The sequence below is a fragment of the Balaenoptera ricei genome, chromosome 2 (genome assembly GCF_028023285.1).
Source record: "Balaenoptera ricei isolate mBalRic1 chromosome 2, mBalRic1.hap2, whole genome shotgun sequence".
Lineage (NCBI taxonomy): Eukaryota > Metazoa > Chordata > Mammalia > Artiodactyla > Balaenopteridae > Balaenoptera > Balaenoptera ricei.
This window is the reverse complement of record NC_082640.1, coordinates 100,442,079-100,464,950: the sequence shown is the minus strand read 5'-3', so window position 1 is coordinate 100,464,950 and position 22,872 is coordinate 100,442,079. Positions and strand designations below refer to the sequence as shown.

At 37.3% G+C, this 22,872-nt stretch overlaps 1 protein-coding gene across 1 annotated transcript; it reads left to right on the top strand.

The window, feature by feature from the left end:
* Positions 1 to 7,333: 7,333 nt before the first annotated feature.
* Positions 7,334 to 22,548, top strand: TRIM69 (tripartite motif containing 69). Its single transcript, XM_059915562.1, has 5 exons — positions 7,334 to 7,679; positions 10,945 to 11,178; positions 11,955 to 11,977; positions 12,060 to 12,184; positions 22,007 to 22,548. Exons 1-5 carry the CDS (start codon positions 7,353 to 7,355, stop codon positions 22,546 to 22,548), a joined length of 1,251 nt encoding a protein of 416 aa, XP_059771545.1. The 5' UTR covers positions 7,334 to 7,352.
* The last annotated feature ends 324 nt before the right edge of the window (positions 22,549 to 22,872 follow it).

Genomic DNA, 22,872 nt, shown 5'->3' with positions numbered 1-22,872 from the left:
GAAAACACTACAGTACATTCTTACTACAATGTGGGAGCTTCTTTCTTTAGTTTTCCCCTAGTTGTAATTTTTTTTTTTTACTAGGTCCTGGAGTTCTGCAAAGGTTGATTCTGACAGTTTTTGCAAGTTTATTAGTTGTTTTTGTGGAGTTCTCCCTTGACTTCCTCCTCTGCCATATTTAGTGATGTCAGTACTGAACTGAAAATTTTAATCTACTGCATTTTGTACTTAAATTTAAAACTTAGAGCTTAAGCATATTTAGTATAGGTGAGGAAATAAAATGAATCAGGCAGCATCTAAAGGCCCAATTCAATGTTCTTCTGTAGAAAAGTGTGCAATGGTTACTATTAATCAATAGGAAGGGCTGGGCTCCTTTTTCAGTTTAATGCTTTGCCTGACCTATCAAAGCTACTCTTGTTTTATTGACTGATGTTCTTAAAGTCTATCTGAAGCCTCTGCTGGCTCTGCAAACTGAAATCCCCAAAGTGTTCAGAACTACAGAGAAAGAAGGTATTTTCTTCCTGAGTTCTCTTCTCAAAATGAGGGGTGGGAAGTACTAGGTAATTATAGTGCCTGCTTGGTCCACTGAGTTTGGACTTGGACACCTGAGTCTAGGTAGAGTGAGAGCATATTTGTTGGCTCCAGCGATCAGCTTGAGAGTAAAAAAGACTGGCTTATTTAAATCACTCAGAATCTGGGTCCTAATTGGCCAGAAAAGAATCTTTCCTGCCCTTCTCTCTTCTTCCCCTTTTACTATTTCTGTATGTTTTTTCCCCCACAACTTGCCCTTGATTTGTGGCCCTTAGCCTTACACATAGAGAGAGAGGTGGTCATGTAAGTGGTATAGTTAGAGTACAGCCAGGAATGCAGCATCTAAAAGACTACTAAAGTGGGATTTCCCTGGTGGCCCAGTGGTCAAGACTCCACGCTGCCACTGCAGGTGGAGTGGGTTCAATCCCTGGTCGGGGAACTGAGATTCTACATGCTGCGTGGCATTCCCAAAAAAATTTTAAAAATAAAAATAAAAGAGTACTAAAGCTTGAAATTCTGTGATTTAAAATGTATTACTTTGAACTACCAGTTCAAGATGGCAGGCTGCACATACTGTCCACCTTCTCAAAAATCCCATACAAATTTCATAAAGTATACATATAACAAAGAATAAATCCACACCTGTGCTAGAACATAGTGAATTGCTAGGAGTCGACCAAGAACACTGGGGAATGTTTGAATGATATAAAGAAAATGGGATTTGGTGGTATAGAAACCAAACTGATAAAAAATCTGCAGCACAACTCTAGAGGAGAGACTGCTGAAGTGTTAGATCCTGACAAAACACTTTAATAACTTTAAGTTCAAAGTCAGCTGTGCTTACAGTAGAATAAGGCTAAAGTTCAACTGAGTATTAATTGAGAGGTTGGCAGAGATGGACCAGTTCTTGGCTCTGTGTAAACCGGCTTTGTGTTAGTGCCAGGTACAGCTGGCAAGAGCCTCTCTCTAAACAATGCAGGAATATTCTCTCAGTGTAGGAGTGAAAGCTGGAGAGAGAACAGGACAGTGTTCCTGGTAACTTCAAATTCTTACAACAGATGTGGGACCTTCACACACAGAAGGGATGTTTATCTGTTGGCACATTCCATCTGATTCATTTAAATCTGCCATTGCACTAACTTCTTATATGCCAAAGAGACCCACAGAACTGCAATATTAATAGATCTAGGCTTTCATTCATAAAATGGATATTTAAGAATCATCAGAAATTTTGAGTAATACCCACAACATGAAAGAGAAATCTCAAGCTACACCAGCAGAACAAATAACCAGAACAAAGAAACAAGAGTTACTACCAGAAACAAAAGAGAACTAAAAAAAATTTTAATCTACATCTCAATAGAGATTAAAGAGAACAACTTCATCCTGGAATATTTGAGAAGGGAATAACTAAACAACAAGAAAGCAGTCTTGGAAGTTAAAAACATGATTGCCTTCTAGCCAAAAATAGCTCTGAGAAAGGACTGAATATCAGAATGAATGCAGCCAAAACTGAATTAGTGGATTAGAATATCAAATTTAAGAATGCTCCTAGAATGTAAAGGGGTGGGGGAGGGAGAGAGAGGGAGAAGCTTTAAAGAAAAATTACGAGACAAAGATGTTAGATGTAGTAGATTTAATGTCCATCTAATATGAAGTCTAAAGGAAGAAAACAGAAGATAAAAAGGAAGCAATAACCAATAAAGTTAAATAAAAATTATCTGAGCTAAATAATGTTTTGATTGTTTAGGCTAAAAAGATCACTTAATACTGAGAAATACTGAAAAGAGAAATAAACTTAGAGCCATCTTGCTAAAAATTTGTGAATTTCCAAATAAAGAGAAAATCCTACAAGTTTCTAGAGGGAAATAAACTCATTCCTAAAGGAAGTGAGAATCAAACTGTCACTGGATTTCTCATCCATAACACTAAATGCAAATAATGGAAAATGTCTATACAGTACTGAGAGGGAAAGGTTTGGAACTGAAAGTTCTAAACCTACACAAGCTATCATTCAAATGCTAGGACAAATTAGGGTTACTACTACTGGAAGTGAAATTATTCCAATGGAATATACTCCCTATTCAGACTTTCTTTAAAAATTACTTGAAGATATACATTTTAAGTTCCATTTCTGGCAAAACTGTGAACCATTTATCCTGGAAAACCTACCACTATAGAACATCTAGAAATGCCAGTTAAGCTGTAACAAACATCCTTTGTAATGCATACTTGAGTGTAAAAGAAAGTAAAAAGAAATTCCAAAGAATACAGATTGGAAAGCAGTGAGATGGGCTGGAGTTACTGAGAGCTGTATCTGCACTGAGACCTTTTGTGTATCTCAGGAAAACCCAGATTTAACAATCTTTAGACCCACACCAAGTATGTAGTTGGACCTGAGAACCCTGAATAAAGGTAAAACATTTGAAGAGCTACATCCTCAGTGAAGGAGTAGCAAAGAGAAACAAAACAAAACAAAACTTAACTATCTTGATCTGGGGTCTGAGTGATAAACAAGAGTGTCCCTAGAGAATTTTTAACCACAAGCTTGCCCTCATACAGGGTTAGGCTTAAAATTTACAATCCCTTTATGATCTAGAGACTTGAAACCAATAATATTAACATAAAATAGTGGAGGTTGGTAGTAATCTGGATCTCCAAGCAGAAGTAAACACAGATATTCTCTGTAGGGACTCACCTCTAATATAGGCAAAGTATAAAATAGAAGAGATTTATAAACCGAATTACACTAAAATTAAGAACTTCTGTTCATGGGAAGACACTATAATAGGGGTGAAAAGACAAGCCATATACTGAGAGGTGGGAGAAGATATTTACAACACAACCAAAATAGAACTAGTATCTGGGATATATAGACAACTACTCTGAATCAATAAGAGGACAAACAACTCATTAGAAAAAAATGAACAAAAGACTTAAATGGACACTTCTCTTAACAAAAGAGGATCCACAAATACGTGAAAAAACGTTCAACTGCATTAGTAATCATAAAAATGCAAATTAAAGTTACATTGAGGTACCATTACACACCTGCTGGTTTGGCAAAAAATAGAAAATTTGACAATAATATGTGTTAGTGAGGATATGGAACAACCAAAATTTTCATCCTCTGCTAGTACAGTGTAAATTGCTACATTTATTTTGGCAAACCGTTTGGTATTATCTAGTAAAGGTAAAGAGTTACATATCCCATGATCTAGCAATGCTATTTCTAGGTACAGATCCTTGAGAAATGCTTACACATGTTCACAAAGAGACACAAACAAGAATGTTATTAATAGCATTGAGCATTTTTTACAGATTGAAGGTCTGTGTCAACCCTGTGCTGTGCAAGTCTATCAGTGCCATTTTTCCAAAAGCATTTGCTCACTTTGTGTCTCTGTGTCACATTTTGATAATTCTTGTAATATTTCAAACTTTCAAGTTATTATATTAATTATATGAGATATTACATATTATTATATTTATTATTATATAATTAAATATATAATTATATATTATTATTCTATTTATTATCACAGATAATATGTTATCTGTGATTAGGGATCTTTGATGTTACTATTGTAATTGTTCTGAGGCCCCACAGATCATACTCACATAAAACAGGGAACTTAATCGATAAAGGTTGTTTGTGTTCTGATTGCTACACAGATGGGTCATTCCTTTGTCTCTCTCCCTTTCCCTGGGCCTCCCTATTCCCTGAGACATAACAATATTGATATTTGGCTGACTAATAACCCTACAATGACCTCTAAGTGTTCAAGTGAAAGGAAGAGTCACATGTCTCTCACCTCAAATCAAAAGCTAGAAATGATTAAGCTTGGTGAGGAAGGCATGTCAAAAGCCAAGATAGGCCAAAAGCTAGGCCTCTTGTGCCAGTTAGCCAAGTTGTGAATGCAAAGAATATGTTCTTGAAGGAAATTAAAAGTGCTACTCCAATAAGCATGTGAATAGTAAGAAAGTGAAACAGCCTTATTGTTGATAATGGAGAAAGCTTTAGTGCTCTGGATAGAAGATCAAACCAGCTACAATGTTCCCTTAAGTCAAAGCCTAATCTAGAGCAAGGCCCTAATTCTCTTCCTATGAAGGCTTACAGAGGTGAGGAAGCTGCAGAAGAAAAGTTTGAATCTAGCCGAAGTTGATTCATGAGGTTTAAGGAACCATCTCCATAACATAAAATTCAAGGTGAAGTAGCAAGTGCTGATGTAGAAGATGCATCAAGTTATCCACAAGATCTAGCTAAGATCATTGGTGAAGGTGACTACACTAAACAACAGATTCTCAATGTAGATAAAACAGCCTTATATTGGAAGAAGATGCCATCTAGAACTTTCATAGCTAGAGAGGAGTAGTCAATGGTTGGCTTCTAAGCTTCAAAGGCCAGGCTGACTCTCTTGCTAAGGGCTAATGCAACTGATAACTTTAAGTTGAAGCCAATGCTCATTTACCATTCTGAAAATCCTAGGGCCCTTAAGATTTACATTAAATCTACTCTGCCTGTGTTCTATAAACAAAGCCTAGATGACAACACATCTGTTGACAACATGGTTTACTGAATATTTTAAGTCCACTGTTGAGACCTACTGCTCAGAAAAAGATTCCTTTCAAAATATCATTGACAATTCATCTGATCACTCAAGAACTCTGATCGAGATGTACAATGAGATTCATGCTGTTTTCATGCCTGCTAACATGACATCCATTCTGCAGCCCATGGATCAAGGAGTAATTTCGACTTTCAAGTCTTACCATTTAAGAAATACATTTTGTAAGGCTATAGCTGCCTTAGATAGTGATTCCTCTGATGGATCTGGGCAAAGTAGATTGAAAGCCTTCTGGAAAGGATTCACCATTCTAGATACCATTAAGAACATTCATGATTCGTGGGAAGAGGTCAAAATATCAACATACACAGGAGTTTGGAAGAAGTTGATTCCAACCTGCATGGATGACTTTGAGGGGTTCAAAACTTCAGTGGAGGAAGTATCTGCAGATGTGGTGGAAACAGCAAGAGAACTAGAATCGGAAGTGGAGCCTAAAGATGTGACTGAATTGCTGCAATCTCATGATGAAACTTTAATAGATGAAGAGTTGCTTGTTATGGATGAGGAAAAAAGTGGTTTCTTGAGATAAAATCTACTCCTGGTGAAGATGCTGTAAAGAGTGTTGATATGACAACAAAGGGTTTAGAATATTACATAAAATTAGTTGATAAAGCATTGGCAAGGTTTGAGAGGACTGACTCCAATTTTGAAAGAAGTTCTACTGTGGGTAAAATGCTATCAAACAGCATTGCATTCTAAAGAGAAATCATTCATGAAAGGAAGAGTCAATCGATGCAGAAAACTTCATTGTTGTCTTATTCTAAGAAACTGCCATAGCCACCCCAGCCTTCAGCAACCACCACCCTGATCAGCTGTCAACATCAAGGCAAGACTCTCCACTAGCAAAAAGATTACCACTCGCTGAAGGCTCAGATGATGGTTAGCATATTTTAGCAATAAAGTATTTTTTAACTAAGGTATGTGCATTTTTTAGATACCATGTTATTGCACATGTAATAGACTACAGTAATAACTTTTATATGCACTGGAAAACCAAAAATTTTGTGTTACTCACTTTACTGTGATATTCACTTTATTGTGGTGGTATGGAACCCAACCTGCAACATCTCCAAGGTATGTCTGTATATAACATTTTTTCACCAAAGAACATGAGCGGGAATGTTCTCAGCAACACTATTTATAATAGCTCCACACTGGTAATTACCTAAAAGTCTATCAACAGTAGAATGGAGAAATAAATTATGGTATATTTACACAATGGATACTATACAGCAACGAGGATGAATGGACCACAACTATATAGAACAATATGAATAAATTGCACAAATATAATGTTGACCAAAGAAGCCAACAACAAAAGAGTATATATTGCATGGCTGCATTTATATAAAATTCAAAAACAGGCAAAACTAATGTATAGTGTTGGAAGTCAGGATGGGGGTCAGCCTTGATGAGGGATAGTGACTTGAAGCAGGCGTATGGGGAGCTTCTGGGATGCTGAAAATATTTCTTGATTGGGGTGATGATTACACAGATGTGTTCATTTTGTAAAAAGTTATTGAGCTGTACACTTATGATTCTGCATTTTTCTGTATAAATGTTATTTCTGTAATGTGTTTTTTAAAAAGGATGGGTGGAGGGCCTGGATGATATTATGGTTGGTGATATTATGCCATTGACTGAGGAATCTTGACTGATCTTCCAATTCTTTGCATATGACTTCCAGAAAACAAAAAAACCCCAAAAGGTAATAACTAGTAGAACAGAAGTTGGAAGTAAAACTTTCAACTGAAACACAGAGAAAGTGGGTGAAAGAAGTGATGTACAATGAAATACATTTCTTTGATTCAGTACTCTTTCTTCTTCTGCCTTGGTTCTCTATTAAAGTTTAATAATGTTGGGAGTAGTAATAAACTATGATGTTAGATAACAATGAATTTATTGATCATTTTCAAAGAAGAGATTATGGTGCTTTTACTCTGACTGCACCAATTCTCAGCTCCTTTAGGAATAGAGCCCACTATCCTGGAATGCTGAAATGGGCAATAAGAAAGAAAAACTCATTTTAGCTGTTCTTTTCCAAAGGTATCTTCCAACCCCTCCGTCAACATTGACCCAGACAACTACGTTGAAGTGAATGATTTTATCACTCAGATACCCTCTAAAGCGCAGATACAAGATATTACTATGGAGTTACACTGCCCACTGTGTAATGATTGGTTTCGTGATCCACTGATGCTAAGCTGTGGCCACAACTTCTGTCAGTCTTGTATCCAAAACTTTTGGAAGCAGCAAGCAAAAGAAACATTCTGTCCTGAGTGTAAGATGCTATGTCAATACAGCAACTGTACATTTAACCTTGTACTGGAGAAGCTGGTAGAGAAGATTAAGAAGCTACCCCTACTCAAGGGCCATCCACAGTGCCCAGAGCATGGAGAGAACCTGAAACTATTCAGTAAGCCAGACGGGAAACTGATATGCTTTCAATGCAAAGATGCTCGATTGTCTGTGGGGCAGTCTAAAGAATTCCTGCAGATCTCTGATGCTGTCCATTTCTTCACGGTGGGTGAGCCCTGGGTCTTGAGCAATCTTGAGCAATTCCTTAGTAAGGCTGGGAAAAATCTTTTGTTGGACTTCTTCTCTCTTCCAATACCACCCCTTTATTCAGATGATTACTAGAAAGCTCAGAGTGCTCAGAAAATACAACATATCTTGCAAAGTTCTTTTTCTATAGTTGCCAATTATAGGAAAGCAGTGAAGGAGCTCTGGTCTACTCCCTCAGTCAATCAAATATTTACCCAAACCCTGCCACGACAGCATTCTACTAGACACTGTACAGAATATGGACATATAAGATACTGCTTTTGTTATAAAAGTCTTGAAATTTAGTCAAGTTTAAAATGAATAAAACCACTAAAGCAATATAAGATAGTCTACTGTTGTGAGCTAAATTTTTGTCACATTTGTAATTCACAAACGTTTAGAATTTCAGAGGAGATTAGAGAAAACTGAAACAGTCAGGAGAGGCATGGTGAAAGAAAGTTTGAACTGGAAAATTATTTGAATTTGGATGGGCAGAAGGAAGAAATGAGTGTTTTAAGTGAGAACAATGCAAGTAAAAGTATAGATAGTGAGAACAGTGTAACTAGAGTAGAAAATATATAGAGCTCTGTTATCTTCTTCAAACCCCTGAAGTTAGCTAATAAGAGGATAAAACTAAGTTTTTCTGCTGCTTGTAATTTTCCTCACAATTTTTGGAAGAGACAGGAATTACGATACAGGGTAAAGGAAACTTTTGTAGCAAGAGCTTCCTTTTTTTCCCCCTGACACCCTGGGGCTTTGGGGGAGATGTCCCTTATGGCCCTTTATCTCTCAATTACCATGGGTTAATTCTATATGGTATTCCCAGGAGGAGCTTACCATCCATCAGGGTCAACTGGAGGCAACCCTGAAGGAACTTCAGTCCCTGAGGAACATGCAGAAAGATGCTATTGCTGCTCACAAGGTGAGGAGCAGGGTAGAGGGGTTATGAGATACAACCGGAATATACCCTCCTTGTAACTTCAGCTATGTGGGTGGAAAGGTACCTTTACATACCAGGCACCTTTGAACCAAGGTCTCTCAGATTGCTGGCTTTTCTCATCTGATTTGATCTTTCCTAGCTTCCCTAAAACTAAATAAAACTATTGCTTATACTTTCAACTTCACAGGAGCTTAATGGTTAAGAGACTTGGCAAATCAGTTCCTAGGTTGGGGGAATAAACTGGGAGTTCTGTTTCTTCATTAATTATTCTATAGAGGGGTGTCTTCTCTGGCATTTGGCATCTGGAAGAAGAAATATGTACAATGAGGGAAAGAAGAAGGATAGATGGAAATGATGTCTCAAGAGGATCTTGTTCTTGTTGTAAGAGCTCCTAGTTCAGCTATTACAGTCAACATTCATTCATTCAACAAATATTTATTGAGTGGGTGAGGTATTATACTAGACACTATATTCCTACCATGGTGGGAGATAGATGTTAATTAAACAATCCCACCAATAACAATAAAACAACAACTGTGGTAACTACTATAAATGAAAATATAGGGTATATTAGAGCATATAAATGGAGAATCTAATCTAGACTGGGTGTTCTTTGAAGAAGCCACTTATTAAAAATTGAGAATTGAAAGGGTAAGTGTTATCCTTAGCCAAGTGAACTGGGTGAGGTGAATATGAAGGAAATTGCCTGGAAAATGTTCTGTGAAGAGGAAAGAGCATACGGAAAATTTCTGAGACAGGAAGTTAGTTGCTATGTTAAACAGAGAGAAGGCCAATTAAGCTGGATCATGGTAAGCAAGATGAGACTGAAAAGGCAGATATGGGGCCAATCATGTAGGCCCTTGTAGATAATGTTAGGAATTCTGAACTTCATCCTGTGAATAATGAGAAGTCATTAAAGGGTTTAAATAGGACATGGCTTCATCTCATTTTGAAAGCATCAGTCTGGTGGCTGTGTGGAGTATGGATTGGAGAAAGACAATGACAAGGATAATAGTTAGCAGAGGGCTGTGGCAGTGATCCCAGAGAATGATGATGGCTTGGACTAGAAAGGCAGTAGAGATCAAAAGAAATAAATAGCTTCAGCATATGCTTTGGAAATAAAAATTACCTGCATGTGGTGATTGATTAGATGTGAGAGGTGAGTGATGATATCAAATAGACAGTTGGATATAGGAATCTGGAGCTCAGAAGTTGCTCTAGGATGAAAATAAGAAGTCAGCATATAGATTGTATTTAAAGTTGTGAGAGGAGAGGCTATTACCTAGAAAGAGAGTGTAGAATGAGAAGGGGAAAGAGCCCAGGGCAGAATATCAAATAATCTAATATTTAGAGCTTGGTTAGAGGAGACAGAACCAACAAATAAGACTGAGAGATAGTGGTGAAATAGGTAAAAGGAAAAATGGAAAAGTCTGACCTAGAGGACAGTGAGAGTTAAGACTATTTTAAGAGTGCAATTATAATGATTGACCATAGAATGTAAGCTGGATAATAGGGGACATGAAGAGAGAAAAGGTGATGAATGGAAATGAAGGGGTCAATGAACAGAAAGTTTCAATGAGACCCAATAACTGTTGCAATAGGGGTACCTGAGTAAGTGAGCATAAAAAGCAATTTTAGAGACGGTACAATTGCTGGGGATGATAAAATCCTCAATGTGACTAAAAGAACGAGTAGATAAAGGTAAAAATCACTAGAAATGATGATGAGGAACTGAGAAGCCAGGATGTCAGATGACATACCCATGAGGATGTTGAGGTCACCTAAGAAAAGAGATGCCAGTGTAGCAGTTATCAATTTCAGTGCTTCAGACATTGCCCATCTCTTGCTTCTTCTATATTGTCCTGGCAGCAGGAATGGCATCTCCCCAGTTCTGATTTCTTAAAAAAGGACAGTTCTTCCAGCCTCATATGGACCCAGTCTAACAGCATCACTTGGTAGATATTGGTTTGTACTTCTGGATAAAAGGGAATTATCATTCATTTAAAAATGTTTGATTAACCCCATGGTCTTATTTAATATGGCATTGGTTCCCACCTCAGTACTGCAATAGGAACCTAGGATGACTTTTGACTATTTCGTGCTGAACTATTAAACTAGCTGGGAAAGACAGAGTAAGTCTCCCAAAGGGCTCCTTTTAGTACAGTTGAATGTTGATACTCAGCCATTTGCATGCATTTTCCTGTTATAGTATTTCCCAAGTTGTGTGAGTGTTAGTGGTGTGGGCCCCCATCCCCAAGTGTTAATCTCAGTAATTACCATGGTGATAATCATGGAGTTTTCCAGGAAAACAAGCTACATCTGCAGCAACACATCTCCTTGGAGTTTCTAAAGCTGCATCAGTTCCTGCACAGCAAAGAAAAGGACGCTTTAAATGAGCTCCGAGAAGAGGGGAAAGCCTTGAATGAGGAGATGGAGCTGAATCTGAGCCACATTCAAGAACAGTGCCTCCTAGCCAAGGAGATGTTGGTGAGCATCCAGGCACGGATGGAACAGCAGAACTCCTTCGACTTTCTCAAAGTGAGACTCCATACCAACATGACTATGGGTACAATAGAGGGGGAAAGAGGGTTGGAAAGGATGTAGAAGCAGATTTTCCCCTGCAGGAGGGTAAAAAAACTGCTGTAGTGCTTTTAAGATTCCTTGGGAGAAAAGCAGGAGGCTGCTTTTACCTTATACTCAGTTTTAAGCTTTACTTTCACACTCTTAGAAAAGAAGATAATAAAATGCCATTAAAACCAGCATGTTTTAATATTTCTCCATAAAGAAATTTGAAGCTTTATTTCTCAAAAGTAAGAATGTTGCCACCTAAGTTGTATCTTTTACTGGCTCTCAGCAATCATAAATTGACCTGTTTGAAAAGCTATTGGTCAATTTCTGCTTCCTCAGGCTTCACCTCTAAAGTGGCATTGGTTACTACCTCAGTGCTCAGAAGCTTAATTAGCCAGAGTAAGGAAAAGTGGCCTTGGGGTTGGAATACCTATTGTGTTTTTCTCCTGAGACTATGTGGCAGTGTAGGTAAAAACAGCTTAACCTTAATTTCTTTCTTGTTTCCTGTAAAAGCGAACTCTAGAAAATCAGAGCAAAGTCAGCCAGTTTATCCTGGGATAGGTGAAGGATGAAGATCAGAAAAGGCATATGGAGGATGAGAGGAGTTGGTGGCAATGGGATGGGGACCATCTGCATAGGAGCGCAGTTTTGACCATCAAATTCTGGTGGTGGCCTGTATGACCAAAGAAATTTCTGGAGCTGATGAACAGGCATCTAACCTTTCTATTTCTCCTTTCCTCTCCTAGGACATCACACCTCTCTTGGATAGGTAAGTGTTTCCGTGTGGTATTAATACCCTTCCTTCAGTCCCTGGAGGAGGTCTAAGAATAAATGATTTATGTCCCCTGCAGCTTGGAGCAAGGAATGAGGGTGCTGACACCCAGAGAGCTTATCTCCAGAAAGCTGAACCCAGGCCTGTTCAGAGGTCCCATCCAGTATATGATGTGGAGGGAAATGCAGTCCACTCTCTCTCCAGGTATCAGTGGATAGTAGTTATTTGTTCCTGGGGCTCTCACTTTATGTTTCATCTGTGGGACGTCTTCTGTGGCCCTAAATAGTACGTTAGCGTCTGGACAGAGGGAGGGGTGAAGTTTAGCCAAAAGAAGGCTAGTTGGTATGACTGAATTTCTTCTCTTACCGTCATCTAAGAATTTATGACTTTGTACTGGTAAACAGAGTCTGATGTCCGAATTACTTCTCAGCCTACGATTTTGTTGGATTGTTCTATCAAATGTGACAACCAATATTTTAATGTTTTTCTAAAACAGCTATATAAGTCCCTAAGGCATCTCTGCCCTGGAGGAGGAGGTTACTGTACATACTCATCATGTGTATGAATACAGTTCCTCTTGTGCTTGATGTTCGTAACATGGAGTATCTCATCTTAGGAGACTGCTTAGAGATCTTAAGTGCTTCAAAAGAAAACCAATTATTGCAATAGATGTGCCTAATAAGAACACTAAGTTTTTGTCATCCTGCAGATACCAAAAAACTGAGCAGGACAAAAGAACACAAATGACATTTCAAGAACATAAAATAAAGTTCTAAATAAAAATCGTTACAGAAATAAAGCTCAAAATAAAGTTTTTTCTGGACTTCATATAGACTCATTATTATTTGTAGTTACTGATTTAATGAAAATCACAAATCTATCCTTGTTAATTTTTCCAGGTAACTGACACTGAAAAAAATCAGTACTGAGGTATAATTAACACAGAATAAAATTCACCAATTGTAAAGTACAACTTGATGAGTTTGACAAATGTATACACTTATGTAAATATCTCCAAAATCAAGATATAGAAAATTTCTGTCATCCCAGCAAGTTCCCGCATACCCCTTCGCAGTCAATCCTTTTCTTCTAGCCTCAGCCACTGACACTGATCTACTTTATTTCACTTTAGTTGTCTTTCCTAAAATCTCATATAAGTGGAACCATACATTATGTAATCTTTTCTGTTTGGTTTTTTTCACTTAGCAAAATGCTTTTTGAGATTCACCTATGTTGTTGCATGTATCAATCACTGTATTTTATGGATACATCACAATTTGCTTAGTCATTCACCAACTGATGGACATTTGGGTAGTTTCTAGTTTATGGCTAGTATGAATAAACTTGCCTGAACATTTGTTTACAAATCTTTGTGTTTTAATTTCTTTAGGGTAAATATCTAGTGATGGGATTGCTAGGTTGTATGTTAGGTATATGCTTAACTATAAGAAACTATCACATTTTTTTCTTAAGTGGTGGTACCATCTTAATTGCCACCTCCAGTGGATGAGAGTCCCAGTTTCTCCAAATCCTTGCTAAAACTTGATAATGTCGATCTTTTTGATTTTTTTTAACTCCATCAAAAAAGAGACTTTATTGAAGTTCCCAAAACAAATTTGAGAAGTTATGCTGGGTTTAAATTGAAAAAGGCCAAGTTAAAATATGGAAATAAAGTTTTCATTTGGTGGAAGCTGAAACTAATGTATACATTCTAATCAAAGATCTATCCCATGTGACATTTTTCAAGTTTTTAAGAGTCTACCAGGCCAAACCCTTCACTGCCTTTACTGCTTTTGCTTTGCTTTCCCCCTTTTCTTTCTTTCGCTTTGCCTTCAGCTTTTTTTTTCCCCCCCCTTTGGCCTCTGGTTCATCCATATGGAGTACTGTCCACGCTGATCTAGAAGACTCTTTTTGTTTCTCTTAATATCAATCTCCATTTTTATGTCATTTTTTTCATCTTTCACTACATATTGGGTTTTCTCTTGATAATGTTTGGATACCACCACAGTTTTATTTTACCTTATTTTTTTGAAAGATATATTCCCTCATATAGAATTCTGGGTTAATGGACTTCTTTTCACTAATATAAAAAGTCACTCCATTGTTTTCTCACTTGTATAGTTTCTGATGAGATGTCTATTATCATTTTTATATTCATTTCTCTGTATGTACTATCTCTTTTCTCCTTGTAAGATTTACTTTTTTTGTCACTTGTTTCCACCAGTTTGATTATGCTGGGTCTTGGTGTGTTTTCTTTTTATTTATTTAGTTTGTGGTTCATTGAGTTTCTTGGCTCAATGGGTTTATTGTTTTCACCAAGTTTGTGAAAATGTCAGCTATTATTTCTTCAAGAGTTTTTTTTACCTATCCACCTTTTCTTCTCTCCTTCTGGAACTCTAATTTTACATATGTTAGACCACCTAAAATTGTCTCACTTGTCATTGATGTTCAGCATTTGTTAGCCTTTTTTCTTTCTGTGCTTCATTCTGAATAGCTTCTATTGCTATTCAAGTTCTCTCATCTTTTCATCTGCACTGTCTAATCTTCTGTTAATCCTGTACAAGATGTTTTTCATTTCAGATACATTTCATTTCTTCAAAAAGTTGGGTCTTTTTATATCTTCAGTTTCTCTCCTTACCATGTTCTTGTTTCATCTACATTCTCATGCAAATGGAAGATATATATAATAGCTGTTTTAATGTCTTTGTCTGCTAATTCCACCACTATTGTAATTTCCAACATGTTGTTATTGCTTGAGTTTTCTTGAGACTGTAGGTCATATTTTCCTGCTGCTTTGCATGGCTGGTATTTTTTAAAATTTTTAATTGACTTAATTTTTTTAGAATACTTTTAGATTTACAGAAAAATTGAAAAGATAGTACAGAGAGTTCTTGTATACCTCATTCCTAGTTTATATTATTATTATCTTATATTTAGTGTGATACATGATTTATAATTAATGAATCAATACTAATACATTACTATTAACTAAAGTCAATAGTTTCTTTAGATTTCCTTGTTTTTTTACCTAATGTCATTTTTCTATTCCAGGATCACATCTAAGGTTCCACATTACATTTAGTTGTCATGTTTCGTTAAGCTCTTCTTGGCTGTGACAGTTTCTCAGACTTTCCTTGTTTTTTGATGACTCTGACAGTTTTGAGGAATACTGGTCATGTATTTTGTAGGATGCCACATTATTGCAATTTGTCTGATGATTTTCTCATGATAAGACCAGCGTTATGAGTTATTGAGAGGAAGACCACAGAGTTAAAGTGCCATTTTCATCACATCATATCAAGCATACATACTGTCAACATAATTTACGACTGTTGATGTTGGCTTTCATCACCTAGCTGAGGTAGTGTTTGTCAAGTTTCTCCACTGTAAAGTTATTCCCCCCTCCCTTTTCCATACTGTATACTTTGGAAGCAAGTTACTATGTGCAGCCCACACTTAAGGAGTGGGTAGTTATGCTCCCTCCTCCTTGAGGGTGGAGTATCTACATAAATTATTTGGAATTCTGCATGGGAGATTTGTCTCTTCTGGCTGCCAAATGTGATCAGTTTTACACTGCTATTTGCTGAATTTTGTTGTAATCCTTTAAGCTCTATGGATTTAACTTTGGCATTTAGTGAAGTTATTTGAAATAACTTTGTTCCTTTTGACACTCTAAGCTTTGCTGAGCCTTTAAGCTTTGTTAGAGTGGTTCAAGAGCAGCCTTTAATCTAGGGTTAACTTTGCCAATTTTCTAAGGTATTAACCTTCTGAGTACTCTGATGTTCTACATACTATAACATTTTTCCATTCTGGCTGACAGGATTGAAAACTATTCCCAGTCTTGTGTGAGCTCTAGAAATTATTAGGCCTACTGCTTTCTGGAGATTTTCTCTCTGGACTTAATGAGTTTCACTGCACGCATGTGGCAATATTCAGCCACAGCCTTGAGGGAATCCCTTTGTAGATGTTTGAAAGTCTATGTACAGCTCCCTCCTCTGTGTTACTCTACCCTGCAAATTCTAGCTGTCTCAGGATCACAGTGTTTTTCTTCTTGTATTCTTTGCCTGTAAAAGCAAATTTCACTTTTAGCAATCATTTAAAGCACAAACTGATTTTTTTCTTTTTGGTATAATTTTACATTTAAGAAAATCAAATGGGATTTATTTAATAGATGGCTATTTTAATAATAATGCACCATGGTCAAACCTTGGTAAAATATACTTTATACTCCTTATTTCTAGGCCTTTGCTTATTCTGCAGATTCCTATTTTCTTCTTTCCTGCCTTATAAATGAGGCTGTTGCTTTAGGATAGGGGCTGATACTTTTTCTGTAAAGGGTCAGACAGTAAATATTTTAGGCTTTGTGGGCTGTTTGGTCTTTGTTGAAAGTACTTAACTATGCCACTGCAGTGAAAAAGCAACCATGGACAATATGGCTATTCATGTATTCCAGTGTAGGGAATTGTTTAACTTAAAATATTTTAATATATTTCCTTTAGTTTTGTGTGTATTAGTAAAATATCACCAAAGTTCACTCATTCATTCAACACTCTCTTCTAGAGGGCCTACTACATGCTAAGCATTAAGTTGGGCTCCAAGGATATGGAAATAAAAGACATAGTTTCTGCTCCTCAGGAAAGGCTAGAAGACCAAGTTAGAGTCTGTAGCAACCCTCTAGGTGAAAAATTATTAAGATGTAAGCCAGAGGCATGGGAATGGGAATGGAAAATAAAGAATAGATTCTGGAGGCAGAATTCCTGGAGCTGAAATATACAGGACAGTAACTGGTGGTAAGGATGTCAAGGATGGAAATACAGGAGATGCAGATTTTGGAGGGTGCTGATGAGTTCAGTTTTGGCCATGTTGTGTTGACCTACACGACAACTAAGTGAATATATTCAAATGGGTAATTATTCTAACAGGGGCTTAGGAGGGAGGCCAGGGCTGGAATAATCAATATAGAGTCAGGGTAGCTGAAGCTATTCATGTAAATGAGATTTCCTAAGGAAACTGAAAACATACAGTCAAAGAGAGAGCATGTTATAGAGAATAACAACAGATGAAGGTCAATGAAGCCTCAGAAGAGACGGAGGAATTCTGGCAACAGAAATAAAAGAAAAACCAGGAAATGAAGTCCACATGGAATCTAAAACAAAGAGACTGTCAAAGAGAAGGGAATGGTCATTCACGCCAAATGCAAAGATCAATTTAGAAAATGACTGGAAAAGAGATATTTTAAACAACAACTGGTGACTTTGGCAAGGCCAATTTCAAAAGAGTGAAATGAGTAGAAGTTATTGTGTAGGGTTCAGGAGTAATTTGGAATGAGGCAGTAATGAAGTGAATAGATCACTCATTTGAGAAGTTTCACTATGAAGGGAAGATGTATGAATGGAAAACATGCTGAAGGGAAGCAGCCTGTAGAAAGGCAGAAATCAACAGTATAAGAAAGGGAATAATTGGTGGAAGTAGGGAAGAGTGAGAGCTACAGCAGAGAGAGGTATTGACTTTCCACAGTTTCCTCTGAAACTGGAGAGGAGATAAAGATGGTAGAAGTGAACAATTCTGTGGGGTGGGGTTTGCAGTATGAGTGGGAAGAATTGAGGGATTCCTATAAGATGTACTGTAGCTTCTCTGTGAAACAGGAGATGAAGTCTTCTGCCTGGGAGTGAGGAGGGAAGTGGTGGAATAGGGGTTTGAGGTGGGAGCTGAAGGTTTGAAATTGCCGTTGTGAGGAATTGGAGAGGATTTGATTTGGGAAATATAAGAGTTCTGGGCAGTGCTGATGGCCAAGCATAGAGTGGAAATAATGAATTTGTAGTGGTACCTGTATGCACAATTTTGTGATTTTCCTCCTGCAATGGTCAGGAATTGGGGTGTTAATTTGAATAGTTGAATAAATCCAAGGTTGGAGAGTTGCATGGCAGATGCTGCAGAAATAGCGTAAGAGGATATAAGTGTTGAGGCTATTGGCAACAAAGCTATCACTGCTAACTGTTTAGGGAAGGATTTTAAGCCAGGAAGCAAAGAGAGATAATAAAGAGAGATAGGGGACTTGAGATGTTAATGAAGTCAAGTAATGGTTGTAGGGAGAGATGAGGGTGAGAAAGCTCAAAAAATAAAGAGTATGGCATATCTGAATTGAAGATTTTAGAGAATGAATAGTTCCTGATGACTACAAGATCCAGAATATAGTCATTGATATGGACAGCTTAGATGTAATGGAGTCAAAAGTCACCAGCAGTAAAGTCAAGGACATGCAAGAACAGAAGAGTAGCTATATCTAAAAGATAGTAAAATCACTTGAGATGATGGGCTGGATTTGGGGTAGAGAAGTAAGGTTAACCCAAAGTGCAGGGGGTATAACCAGGAACTTTGCACATAATAGCATCAAATAGAGATAGAGGGAAATATGAAATGGAATGACAAGAGCCTCAAATGAAGAGTGATTTTTTTACATGAGGATGAGGAGTAGAGCATGGGTCTGGAAGTAGCAGTGGTGGCAACCTGATCTCTGGCATCTGAATTTAGAAAATGAGTAGCCTCATGAACTTCTGGAAGCTGTTTTTTAGTTAGTTAGTTTGTTTTTTGGAAGAACCAGCCAGATTTATGTTAAATTAAGGAGGTGATGAGAGAATTCTGTAAACTGAGGATGCAGGAGAGATAATTAGGGAGGTAGTTCTAAAGGGCAGAGTGGAAAGGGTTGGGTGGGAACAGTGGAAGCATGGGTGAAGGCAGAGGAGGTAAAGAATAGAAGGGTGGGGATAAAAGTACAGTAGAGAATAAATCATTAGAGGAGTCTACATTCTGGGCGTTTATGCCAAGGATAACAGGAATACGAAACATGGTGAAATTAATTTGTGTCAAGGTTTCAAATGGAACTCTAATTGAAGTTCGTTTATTTGTTTAACAAATAGTTACTTGAATACCTAGGAACAGTTCCAAATTTTGAAGATATATGAGGAAACAAAACAGATATGGTCCCTGCCCTTCTAGAGACTACACTCCAACGGAAGAGACAATGAACAAGTAAATAATTTCATATAGTGATAACTATTGTGAAGAAAACAAAGCATGGTATACTCAGTAAATAATTATTCATGAGAGAAAATAAAGCAAGATAAGAGTACAAACAGTGATAGACAGATGAACATGCTATTTTAGATAGAATGGCCAGAGAAAACCTCTCTGAGCAAACAGTCCCCTCTCCCTATGTTTTACTGTGGACATTTCTAAACATACTGAAAAGTTTAAAGACTTTTACAATGAACACTCCTACACCTACCTAGATTCTATCATTAACATTTTATTGAACTTGCATGAATAAAGGCCTGAATGATGTGAAGGAGTGAACATATGGGAAAAGAGTGTTTAGGGACAAGGTTAGAAAGTGTAAAGTCTCTGAAGTAGGAATGAGCTTAGTATGTTCAAGGAAGAGCCAAAAGGCAAAGGTGGTTGGACCAAACTAAATGGGGCGAAGGGGTGGTAAGTGGTGGGAAATGAGGTCAGAGAAGTGGGTAAATCATGTATGTCTTGTTTGCTCTGTAAGGACTCTGGATTTTACTTTGGGTGATGGGAAGCATAAGAGCATTTTGAGTAGGAGAACTGGATGATCTCAATCGTGTTATGGGCAGAATAGGCTGCAAAAAGGCAAGAGTGGAAACAGAACAGTTAAAAAGCTATTGCAGTAGTTCCAAGCCAGTGGTATTTGTGGAAGTTATCTGTCTATATATTCTGAGTAGGCTCAGAATATATTTTAAATGTGGAGCTGACAGAACTTACTGTTGGATTAAACATGGCATAAGAAGAAAGGGGATGCAAAGCTGACTCCCAGGAACCCTCAAAGCCAGGGCCAGCTGAGCTAGCTGGAGGTGTCAGAGGTTTGGTGATGAGAGCAGACTGTGGTTCTTAAAAGGTTGGCAGGAATTCTTTATGTTACCTCCAAAGAAATCCTAGTTCTCACATTGGAAAAAGTAACAACCCAAAGTGGATGAGGATCTGTGTGAGAGAGAAGATTCAGCCTATATGGGAAATTTTCAGGATTCTTCGAAGCCTCTTGTTAGAAAGAAAAAATCCTTGGGATGATGGAAAAGATTCAGGCTTTTCTGAGAAGAGAGAGATAGACTGGATTGATCTTGCTTCCAAGTATAAGTAAATCCATTAACAAATGTATGCATATTTGTATCTGTGTCCATGATGTGAACACACAATAGTTTTTGTGTTTCCTGTATCAAATTTTGTGCCAAGGTTCAATGGTCTCACATCTAGAATTTGTCACCTTCTTGCTGATATGCTTCCAATCTCTCTTCATTTAGAAATTCTTTTTTATACTGCTGCCCATTGATTTGTCTAAACCAATACTTGTCAAATTACCTGTGATAAAGGACCAGTTTTTAAAACTGATATGTTTGTAGAATATGATATAAATTAATTACTTGAAAAAGTGGAATTAAAATAACAAAGATTACAAAGTTCAAGCCCAGTTTTTTAACAAAATCAACTGACAAAATTACTCCGTCAGAATTCTATGAAAGTTTCTAAGAGCTTACTCTCAATTCTGTACTATCCTGTCACAGACTGGAAATTACACAGTTTGTGAACCACATTCTGATTATCAGTGGCATCAACCATTCCAGACCTCAAAAGTTCCAGTGTCTATTAAACCAAATGTAAACTTATCACCATTGTCCTCTAAATTCTGTGCCAGTTAGCTCAGTCTCACCTGCTTCTAATGGGCAAGCCCTTATCTTCTCTCTCATGCAAGCTACTGTTTTTTTTCTTTTTTTCTTTTTTTTTTTCTTTTTTTATGTGTGTTGACAAAGTGAACTCTAGTCTTTGCAGTTTTTGTGTTTTGTTTTTTGGTTTAGGGAACAGTCCTACTATGAATGTACATTTACTGCTCTACTGAAGTTCATATATAAACCTGTCAAGCACATTACCAGAATTGGAATTGCTTGTATATACACTTTGATAAATTTTAGAGACAATGGTAGAACAGAAGTAAATTGTATTTCAAATGCCACAATATTCTCACACCATGAAAACCCTTCCCTTTTTAATATATTTGTGTGTAGTTTATCTTTATGCCCATACTATATTTCCCAGAGATGGGTAAGTGTTATGTTTCTTGCTGGCACATTTACCGTATTGTTCAAAGGCAGGCGTTTAGTGGTTTTAGCATGATCCTATTTCCATGAACTCGCAAATACAAGATCTTCTCTCACACTGTCTTTTACTCCCTGCTGTTTTATATTGCCCTCCTAATTCTCAGTCCTGGTCTTTCTTTATGTTCTTCATCAACCTGGATAGGTTATACTATTTTCTCCCTTATTCAAGACCAATAGAATAGAATAGAATACAACACCCAGAAGTAAACCCTGATATATGGCCAAATGATTTTTGACAAGTTGCCAAGACTTTTCAAAGTAGAAAGGATAGTATTTTCAACACATGGTGCTGAGAAGTCTTGTGGGCAACATGCAAAAGAAAGAGGATGGACCCTTACCTAACATCATATGCAAAAATTAATGAAAACGTATCAAGAAACTAAATATAAGACCTAATAATATAAAAAGTCTTAGAAGAAGATAAAAGCTACTGTTTTTAACTCATTCCTTTTTTGCCTTTTTTTACCCAAAGCATTCTGATACATCTCATAGATGTTACATCAAAACTAAAATGCTTATTGCCCTTAGAAAGCTTTCCTAGGACCCACTTACCTAATCTTTACCCTTTCAGCATTTGTATTTTCTTATATTTATTAGTACAGATTTATCTTATTTGCATTTTTTATTAGAGTATAATAATTGCTTCAGAGTAAAGTCTGATTTTTACCACAAATATAAAAATGTCTAGAATATAGCCACATGGATATCAAAACAATATAAAGTGTATAAGTAATTACCTGCCTGTCTAAGAGTATATGGCATGGGGAGATAAAGCACTGGTGTCTATGTAAATACTATCTATGGGAACCTGCATTCATCCCTTTTCCCCATGCCCTGCTTTCTCTTATTTTCTTACTAGGCCTGTCTCCATTAACTCTGGACCCTAAAACTGCTCACCCAAATCTAGTGCTCTCCAAAAACCGAACAAGTGTATGGCATGGTGACATTAAGCAGGTAATGCCTGATGATCCAGAGAGGTTTGACTCAAGTGTGGCTGTGCTGGGCTCAAAAGGCTTCACATCTGGAAAGTGGTACTGGGAAGTAGAAGTAGCAAAGAAGACAAAATGGACAGTTGGAGTCGTCAGAGAATCCATCCTTCGGAAGGGCAGCTGTCCTCTAACTCCTGAGCAAGGATTCTGGCTTTTAAGGCTACGGAACCAAACTGATCTAAAGGCTCTGGATTTGCCTTCCTGTAGTCTGAAACTGACTAACAACCTCAACAAGGTGGGCATATACCTGGATTATGAGGGAGGGCAGGTATCCTTCTACAATGCTAAAACTATGACCCACATTTACACCTTCAGTAGCACCTTCATGGAGAAACTTTATCCCTACTTCTGCCCTTGCCTTAATGATGGTGGAGAGAATAAAGAACCATTGCATATCTTACATCCACAGTAATTTGTCATACTATTGTAGAAATTCAGAGCATTATTAAAGAGGTATTGAAATAGTCTACCAGTCTCACTGGTTTCTCTTCCCAAGTTATGGTGAACTCTGGAATAATGAAAAGAGGATTCACAAATTGAATTCTGTTCTCACTGTTCTAAGTGGATTTCACTGGAGCTTTTCAAGATGTCATTCTAACTCTCTGGGGTCAACTATGACACAGGAGCCATTCTCATGAGCATGATCATCATCCTATTGTAACTGGAGCAAAATGCAACTTGAGTTTGTGATGCTCAGGAACCCTTTTCAAACATGCTCAGAAATTCTATCATACTG